Source organism: Bison bison, unplaced genomic scaffold, assembly GCF_000754665.1.
Source record: "Bison bison bison isolate TAMUID 2011002044 unplaced genomic scaffold, Bison_UMD1.0 scf7180017864375, whole genome shotgun sequence".
In the NCBI taxonomy this organism is placed as follows: domain Eukaryota; kingdom Metazoa; phylum Chordata; class Mammalia; order Artiodactyla; family Bovidae; genus Bison; species Bison bison.
In genome coordinates this window covers 905,764-915,351 of record NW_011494947.1, presented here as the reverse complement: position 1 = coordinate 915,351, position 9,588 = coordinate 905,764, and the positions used below count along the sequence as shown (strand labels likewise).

Sequence of the window (9,588 nt, the reverse complement as noted above, 5' to 3'; positions counted from 1 at the left end):
TTTTTTTTTTTTTTCCAGGAAAAACATTCTGTGTAGTGTTAGAGCATAATTTAAGCTGTCAAGGTCTTTCCAAGTCCAATATATCAGCAACTCATGCCAAGTTCAGGCTATTAGCAAATTTGGTTAGCATACACAGAATTCTCATTCAAGACATAACAAATACGCAGACAAGGCCAACACAGACAGCTGTTTAACAATATCCTTTTGATATAGTGGTTCAAGCAATCATAAAACCAGATATCTTACATTTATTTATTCAACCCACTCAATGAACTTTCAGTCAGTGTTTTCTATGTCTTGCATGTACTTGGTATAAGCACCTTACTGACCTGATGGAGCAATTCTATCACCCAAAATGGAGTCAATATGACTTATAACCTTACACCAAGTCGAAATTACTGTTCTCATATTATAGGTAGGAAAAGTGAGGATCAGGGAGGTGAAGTAATTTCTTCAAGGTCACAGAGCCAGCATGTTGCAACGCTGGCATCTAATCCCAGGTCTGTCCTATTTCAAAGCCCCTGTGCCCAACTGCCTCTTTCGTACTTCCCTCCCCCTTCAGTATAGATGAAGCCACAAAATCGCCCAGCCGAAAAGTTTTTATTTACAAGAATCTAAATCCTAAACTTGATTACCACGAAAAAACTCTAGACAATAATCCAGACAGTTGCTATGAACTGATGTAAACTCAAGAAACTTCAGCGGCACTACACTAGTTGAAAGGAACTGAACCGAACTTTGACAAATAATTTTTCAATGGCATTAAATGATGCTTTTTTGAGAAAACACACACATACGCACACTTTCTTTGGCAGCAAACTGTATCCTTCCTGGTCATTTAAGGCAACAAGATTTTTCAACAGATTTTCTGTCCCATAGTCCTCCTCTTAGCTAGGAGCTAAGTCAGCCATCCTAAAAACCAATTTTCTGCTCTGGTTTGGGCTAAATTTCAGGCATCTTTGTCTCTCAAACGAAGATATTACATTGACGAGTTGTATTTTTCTTCCCCGCCCCCCACCCCTTCATGGCGCGTCGATGTATGTCTCGGTTTCGAACACTCTTAAAAGAAATTTCTAGCCTCCAGTCCTCATTCCCGAAACAAACTGACCCATAAGAGTGTCTGAGAGAAGATTAGAAGATGGGGCAGCTAAGGGCCTCAACGCCCCGACAGTCCGTTTCTAACTTCGGGTGACAAGTCTCTCATCCCCGCCTTCAACTAACAAGAGGCCCCCTGCCAGCTCCGCCCGCCTCCGCCCGCTCCGCTCCCCCTCCGAGCGCGTCTCTGCAGGCCGTGGTCGGCTCTTAAGACACGCGCGGCTCAGCGACTCCTCCGGGAGCTACCCGATGAGTGACTTTTCCCCACCTCAACTCCGCGGAATTAATTCGAATCCCGACGGAGAAGGCCTTGACCGCAGCTTCCCCGCGCGTCGAGGCCCCACCTCCCCCCCAACCCCCCGGGAGCGAATGCATCCAGAAAACCGGATCAGAACTCACCCGCCTCGCGTGGGCCGGGCGGGGTTTGGAGAAGGTCCTGAAGACCGCGGCCCGGGGCTCGGGGACCTGAGGAAGCACTCCGCTGACGGCTGCCATGTCGACAGAGAGGCGCCTCCGGATCTCGCGAAACCCGGAGCGAGGCGCCGCGAGACCCCACGTGGGACGCGCGCGAGGACCCCGCTGTAGCTGTCCCGCCGAGTCCTGCGTGCCCGCGCGCGCTTTCTGGGGTCCCCCGCCCCCCTCACGAAGGGGCCCGCGCCACTAGCTGCCGGATCAGCGGCGCCCCCGGCCACAGGGCAGTCCCTCGTGGCGCGGCCTGTGCCGGGGGTGGGGGGGATGCCAAGTCACACCGAACCCCAGAGTTATTGCCCTTGACGTTCTTTTGAAATTCCTCTCAGGAAAGAGAGGCGTGTCCCATCGAACCAACGCCTCCTCCTTTGACTCTCCTCAGCACTTTAGTTGTTAGGCGCCGGGGGTGGGGGAGGGGGGGGCCTCCCTGCCCCTCGCCCACCCGCGATCCGGTCCCACCACAAGGTGAGATTATTTTTAAATTTTTAAATTTTTTTTTTTGCAGGCAGTGCCTTGGCCACCCGGCAGGGGCTGGGTTGCCTAGCAACGGCGGGGTCCTTCGTGGTTCGGCGGCGCTCCGGGCCTGAGGGGGGGAAACCACCGCTGAGGAAAGCTGGGGGCCCGGCGGCCTCGGTGCGGGAGGCGGCAACTGGACAGCGACGCGGGGCGGGGCGGGGCGGAGCGGGGCGGGGAGGGGGAGGAGGAGGGGGAGGTTGGCGCGCGCCCCGGGGCCCAGCCTCTGCCTCCGAGGAGAGATGAATACGGCCCTGACCCGGGTGGGGCCCGCGGCCGAGCGGCCCGCGCCGCCCGAGGAGGTGGAGGGCTCTGAGACCGGCGGGAAGGAGCCGGCGGCGGACGCGGCCCGGGGCCCAGCACGGCGTTCCGCCTGCTGGTGACTCGGCGGGAGCCGGCGGTGAGGCTGCAGTACGCGGTGAGCGGCCTGGAGCCGCTGGCGTGGTCCGAGGACCACCGCGTGTCGGTGTCCACGGCCCGCAGCATCGCCGTGCTGGAACTCATCTGCGACGTGCACAACCCGGGCCAGGACCTGGTTATCCACCGCACGTCGGTGCCCGCGCCTCTCCACAGCTGCTTCCTCAAAGTAAGTCATGCCCGCCGCCCCGGGCTCTGGGGGTCTCCTGCCCGCCTCCCTTCCCTCCCGCGGCCGCGTCCCCGCGGGTCCCCGGGGGAATCCCCGGGCCCACGCCTCGGCCGGGGATTCCCGCCTCCTCGCACCCTGAGTCTTTAGGGTCGCCGCCGTAGCTTAAGGGGTCGGGGGGACGCCGTGTATGCCCAGTTTCCCGGATCGCCCACCCACTCCCGAGACACAGGTACATTTCGGAAGGTCCCTCTCCGGAGCCAAGTTCTCCCTGCGGCCCGGCGTCTGGCTGGCTGCTGGCGCAGATTTCTTCCCTTGGTGCTTTCTTAGGCTCCACCCCCGTGTTGACCCAACCCCAGACCTGCCTCTGCCACCCGCTCCTATTGTCTGGGGCCTGCTCCCCGAGGCTCCTGGCTGGCTTTGTTTACTGTGATGTGCCCTCCTCTTCCGCCTCCTTGGCTTTGGAAGACAGAAATTTTTTTTTTTTTTTGCTTTGTCTTTAACTGTTTCAGTGACTTTGTTATATGAGTGGTCCTTCTCATCTTGGGCAGATGGATAGATACTGGATGTCAGGGGTTAGTACTCCAGTTTTTCTTCAATAACGAAAAGGCTTTGAGATGTAGAATGAAAAATAAAGCTTCTGGAAATAAATGCAACTCTTAAGATCTTCGTATAGATTGAATGCTTCGTGTAGATTTAGTGCTTTTGGCTTCAGATTAACTAAGTTTGCCTTCAGAACTTTAAAACTGCTAAAGTTTTATTGTTGGAGCATCACCATTTTCAAAATGTTTTAAAGTAGGAAGTCGTGTTGTTCATTTAATGGTTTAAAAATATTAAAACTTTATTACTATTTGCTTTATAGGTCTGTATGCATATGTGTGATTATCAAAATGTACATTCATTCTTTCAACACACCTTTGAATACCACTATGGAAATCTCATGGACTGAGGAGCCTGGGGCGCTACACAGTCCATGGGGTTGCCAAAGGGTGGGCTAGGACTTGGTAGAACTTAGTGACTGAAACAACAGCAACAATGTATCAGCTAGAGATCAATCTAGGCTCCAGAAGTAAAACATTGTACAAAAACAAAATCCCTGTCCTCTTGGAGCTTACATTCATTCTTTTGACAGGTCAAAAACAACAATGTAATAATAGGTAGTGATAAGTTGTAATATGTATCTATATACAGAGAAAGTGTTTCTGTGAATATGAAGTTTAAAAAAAAAAAAACTACTCTGCCAAGCCATTTAAAATATAGATCAGTGACTGAATGGGGTGCAGAGAACCCACACCACTTTTAGCATACTTAATCCAAGTTTGAAAGTGACAGCTCGATGTTGAATTAGATCATTGATAAGTTTGTATGACTAAATTTTCAAAGATCTTGGACAGGGTGTGACAAATTGATTCAAGTATAAACCAGTCACCTGGAATTTGGTGATGGACAGGGAAGCCTGGTGTGCAACTGTCCATGGGGTCGCAAAGAGTCAGACATGCCTGAGCAACTCAACTGATAAACCAGTCATGTGAATAGATGTTGGTGATCCTATGAAACTGAGAAACACTCAAGGAGGGAGGCAGAACAGAGGGGTTTTAAAAGGTGAGACACCTTTCACCTCTGCTGAAAAGGAACTTACTGATGCTAACTATATGCACATCAGCTAGAGAAAATTTTAAGTGTGTGTCTCAGTGTGGTAGACTTAATGCTTCAGCAGAGAGAATTTAAAGAAGTAAAGGAATGCTGAACCGAGATGCTTTTATTAGGAAAGGTTATTTGGTGGTGAATCTGCAGCAGACCTAAAAAAAAAAAGTAGGGTTTGGGTTGTAAAAAGAAGGGAGAAAGGGGTGATCCAAGTGCCAGGAATAAGGTGCCCATCTTGTGCACAGACACTTAAGTGATGAACACAGCTTCTGGTTGCTTGCGTAAATGATTTTGGGTTCACAGCTGAGGTCAAGTAGCTTTCCTAGAGAGTCGGAGACAGTAAAGTGAGGTCAGTTTGGGAACTTGGAAGGTCAGTCTGAGATGGTTGACTTCAGTTTAGGAAGCCCTGAGGTGCTGTTACAGCGTCATAGATGAAGACTGACCTGGTGTGGTGCAGGAATGTGACTCCCACTGGACTAGAGGCAAGTAGGTGATGGTTGGAGTCAGCATAAAACAGGGGTTAAGAGAGTACACTTTGGGGACTTCCGTGGTGGTCCAGTGGCTAAGATTCCAAGCTCTGAATGCAGGGGGCCGGAGGTTTAATTCCTGGTCAGGGAACTAGATCCCACATGCCGTGGCTAAGACCCAATGCACCCAAATAAATAAATAAACAAAAATATTTTTAAAAAAAGAGAGACTACACTTTGGCACAAGATAGCAAGCCAGGTCTATCTGTAAAAGGATAATAAAGCCTACCTCGTTTAGCATCTTTAGAAGATTAAGTTAAAATATATTATTATATGTGTATATTTATATATATGCTTATATGTCCATATGTCCATATGTGATTACTTAGCACAGTTCCTGGCACACTGTAAATGCTCAGGTTAAAAAATAGTCATGCAAGTATGAAGGAAGGTCTCTGGGTTAATGCTTTGGCTATGGATACAAAGTTATCTCTTATCACTGTATTCTGATAAAAATTTGATTCTTGTCATTGGTCCTACAACTGGAAAATGAGTAATAGGAAATCCTTATATATCCCTCTAGTAATCGATTGCTTTCCTGAAATTATTCAGTGGTGTCTTCCTCTTCTGCTTTGGTGTGCACCTCACAGAAAGCACCGGTCAGTTGGCAGTCTCATTCGCAGGCCCTGCCTGGGGAATGAAGGCCGAGATGTCCCTGCAGTTCTGAGAGAGGCCTCTAAAAAAAAAAAAAAAAAAGCTGGAGTAATGGTGGGAGTGTAAGGAAGTCTTTGTCTGTGCTTTGGTGGCACTGCCCACTCACAGGCCCTGTGGACTGAAATCTCTTTGGTGCTGGCCAGTTTGCTCCAACAAGGAAGATGGACTCCTGCAACCTAGATCGCAGTTTCAGTGTGTAGAACTGCTAGACGGCTAGATGCTAAACCTCTTTGAAGCTTTTGCTCTGATCGTTATTTAGATTATGAGTTTTTTCAGGAAAATACACAGTTATAATAATAGTTCACATATTATCTGCTCTTTGCAAGTTACTGCCCTGGGCACTGATATAAAAGTGAATGGTATAAATCTGAGAACCAGTGAAGTAGTGACTTAAGAACAAGTTTACAATTTCTCTTCCCATTGGACTGCTGATTTAGTGAATCATCTAGTTGCAAACAGTTCCAAAATCTAATAATACGTGCATGACTACTTTTGTTTGTTTCAGCTGTTAGGAGCTTTAGTAATATCAACGCCATCTACTCCATTAAGTTAAATAACTGTTTCCTGTCTTTGGAATTATATTCCTGCCCTCAAGAAGCTTACTGTCTACGAGCTTCAAGTGAGTTTTTGTTAGGTGCTTACAAAGTATGTGCTGATTAGTTGTCATAGTGGCCAACTAGAAACAGGATAGCATATAGTGAAAAGATTGACTGGGGCTCAGCCTCTGAGAGCTGGACTCTTAACTAACATGCTCCTGGGGCATCTGAGTACTTGTTTTGATTCGTTAACTAGTTTTGTGATGTGAAGAGTTGAGGGGAGGTGCACTAGGTTAATTCAGATTACCTAACATGGAAATTATTGCACAAAACCCTAAGGATTTTCCTTACTGGCTGACATCCAAGCTGCTCTCCATCCTGTCAAGGATTCTTGCTGCTGTGGGTTAGGACCAAGCTTGAGCTTCCTTTATTTCATTCTGTACTGCTGTTTGGAGTTATGCATTCTCTAAGTTTATTTTCAGTTCTATAGTAGTTTCTATTGTAGTAAATTATCCTAGTCTGAGAATTATTGCTTAGTTTGTAGTATTATGGGATTTGGTGAATAATTTTATATCCACCCTCCATTTGGCAGACAACTTAATACCTACCTAACCTGCATTTTACTTTTATTAGGTCTCGTTAACATTTACTGAATTCTCAGAGACTACTACTACTTGTCATCGTAGATAACATTTATTGAGTATTTATTAATATATGCTTTACATGCATTGACTTAATTAACCTTCCTAACTCTATGAGAATGTGTCATTGCACTCTTTATAGATGAGGAAATTAAAGCCAGAAGGTTTAAACAATTTGCTCAGGGTCACAGAGCTAGTATGTGACAGAGCCAGGATTTGAATCCCGGCAATCTGCAGATTTTCAATCAAATTTTATCTACCCCATACAAAGCTGTGGGCTTTGATTAGCGTCGTTTTATTAACAGACTAGCCAGTGACACCTCTATTTAATTGGAATTTCTGGTCTGTATTTCTCCAGTATATCCATAGGTGTATCCAAGAGACTACCCTGCAATTAAGATACACTGCCTAAGAGCCCATTTCCAGAGTGTTACTTAGGATGAAGAAAGATGACTGCCCCTGCACCGCCCCACCCCCCCACCAACACCATAAGGTTCTGTTGTTAAAAAAAAGTTTAGGTAACTCTGTAGCTCTATGGTAGCTACAGAGCTACTCTATAGTAGCTCCCGGCGATAACTCTTGAAGGGGGAATAAGGTGTAATAAATAGCACTTTCAAAACAGTTTTAGTTACAAAACTCTTTTTCAAGGGGCAATTTAGTAGAGTGATGTTCTGTTTAACACAGTTTAGAAAAAGTTAGTCTTCTAATTCATTTGTTGGGATTTGTATCTATGTCTCTGTGGACAGTCACATCCAACTCTTTGTGACCCCATGGACTAGCCTCCCAGGCTCCTCTGTCAGTGGGATTTTCCCAGCAAGAATACTGGAGTGGGTTGCCATTTCCTTCTCTAGAGGATCTTTATCTACCTTTCACTTTATAAGCTTATTTGTTAATGTGATCTAGCAGTTAACTATTCATTGCAGTATGGTTTTCTGACACATTTCCAGTTGTCCGAGCTGTATTGAGGAATGTTATAGTTCTGAATTCATCTTCTGTGTTCTGGAGTGTTATTCTTCTGGGCTTGGGGGCTTAAACTCATTTAAAGTGAGTTTTTTTGTGTGTGTTTTTGTTATATCCATGTATATTTTGGCTAGAATTCTTTATTGATCATGTTTAATGTACCCTTTCCAGTTTGAAGATAAGCATCTATGGAAAAGAAGAAAAGACAGTGGATCAAGTCCTTCTTCCTACTTCTGACATAACAGAAATCATTTCTAATTGACCTCTGCTCTCTTTGGCTTTAGTCTTCTGGCTATCTTCTTACAATTCTGGATCACCTTCTTTTGGTCATTTCTGTCTCCTCTATTTTTAATGTTCCTTTAAAGTGTTTCTAAAGAGCTTACCATTGTACACCTAGACATTAAATAAATAGAACTGCTCGTGTATGTTGCAAACTTGGAGGAGAGAGCGATAAGTGAAAGCTAGAATGTTCTCAGAAAGTCTCATAGAGCTTGACCTGGTAGGATAGATGGGTTCAGATAAGAGGAAAGATTATTCTACACAAGGGGGAGCCAGGGAAGGCAGGGTGGACATTATTCTGTAGAAACTGGAAAGAGCTATTGGAGCTGGTTCTCAGAGTAATCTGTCAGTGAAATTTCAGATGGAAGACTTGTATTGCAAAGATATTGTTAAAAATCCAAACATCTAATTGTATCAAAGATATATATATATATTTATATATAGATATAGATACATAACTTTTCATGACTTTTAAACTCCTTTATTGTTTGTGACTAGTTTAGCAGAATGCTTAGTTGACTCTTTAGAATCAACTACACTTCTGTCATTGCTACTGCGTTTGTTAATTCTGAGAAGAAGGTGGGAACCAGGCTGTGAGTAACCACAGCACTTTCTCTGACCCTTAAAAATACTGCCATTTCCTATAAACAAACTAAAATTTTTAAAATTGCCATTTCGTGAGTAAATGCTTGTTTAGTTTTAGGCATGAAATTGATCTTTTAAATCTATGTCGCGTCAAAATTAATAGAATTGATGTCAAATTACTGTACGTATTTATGTGGATCAATTAATCCACCCTATGCAATGTAAATCTGTTCCTCTTAGAGTGAAATATTTATCTGATAGTTTTTATATCTTATTTTCAGGTTGGCTCAAAAAGGGAAGTTGCCGAGTGTAAACAGAGATTTGCCACCTCTGAAGACCCCACAGTCAGTCAGACTTTCATGTTGGACAGGGTGTTCAACCCTGAGGGGAAGGCTCTGCCACCACTGAGAGGGTTCAAGTACACTAGCTGGTCCCCTGTGGGCTGTGACGCTAATGGCAGGTGCCTGCTGGCCGCACTGACCATGGACAATCGCCTGACCATCCAGGCTAACCTCAACAGACTGCAGTGGGTCCAGCTGGTGGACCTGACGGAGATTTACGGAGAGCGTCTCTATGAGACCAGCTACAGGTTCTCCAGAAACGAGGCCCCGGAGGGCAGTCTCAGGGATTTCGCCGAGTTTCAGAGGCGACACAGCATGCAGGCGCCGGTGCGCATGGAGTGGTCGGGCATCTGCACCACCCAGCAGGTCAAGCACAACAACGAGTGCCGGGACGTGGGCAGCGTGCTCCTGGCGGTCCTCTTCGAGAACGGGAACATCGCCGTGTGGCAGTTCCAGCTCCCCTTTGCAGGGAAGGAGTCCATCTCTTCATGCAACACCATCGAGTCAGGAATCAGCTCTCCTAGCGTTTTGTTCTGGTGGGAATATGAGCACAACAATCGGAAAATGAGCGGCCTTATAGTGGGGAGTGCTTTTGGGCCTGTGAAAATCCTGCCTGTCAACCTTAAAGCAGTCAAAGGCTATTTCACCTTGAGGCAGCCTGTCGTCTTGTGGAAAGAAATGGACCAGCTGCCAGTCCACAGCATCAAGTGCGTGCCGCTGTATCACCCTTACCAGAAGTGCAGCTGCAGCTTAGTGGTGGCC

General features: G+C 46.2%; 2 protein-coding genes across 2 annotated transcripts in view; one reads left to right on the top strand and one right to left on the bottom strand.

Annotated features, from left to right (window-relative positions):
- Positions 1-1,838, bottom strand: part of DDX31 (DEAD (Asp-Glu-Ala-Asp) box polypeptide 31) — a gene marked incomplete at its 3' end in the record, with an annotated part of 74,349 nt that extends 72,511 nt beyond the window's left edge. The window contains 1 exon segment of the mRNA XM_010856771.1: positions 1,495-1,838. Coding sequence (XP_010855073.1) covers positions 1,495-1,590 — 96 coding nt within the window.
- Positions 1,839-2,116: 278 nt separating this feature from the next.
- Positions 2,117-9,588, top strand: part of GTF3C4 (general transcription factor IIIC, polypeptide 4, 90kDa) — a 19,824-nt gene continuing 12,352 nt past the window's right edge. The window contains 3 exon segments of the mRNA XM_010856770.1: positions 2,117-2,421; positions 2,424-2,662; positions 8,767-9,587. Coding sequence (XP_010855072.1) covers positions 2,319-2,421; positions 2,424-2,662; positions 8,767-9,587 — 1,163 coding nt within the window. The 5' untranslated portion in view covers positions 2,117-2,318.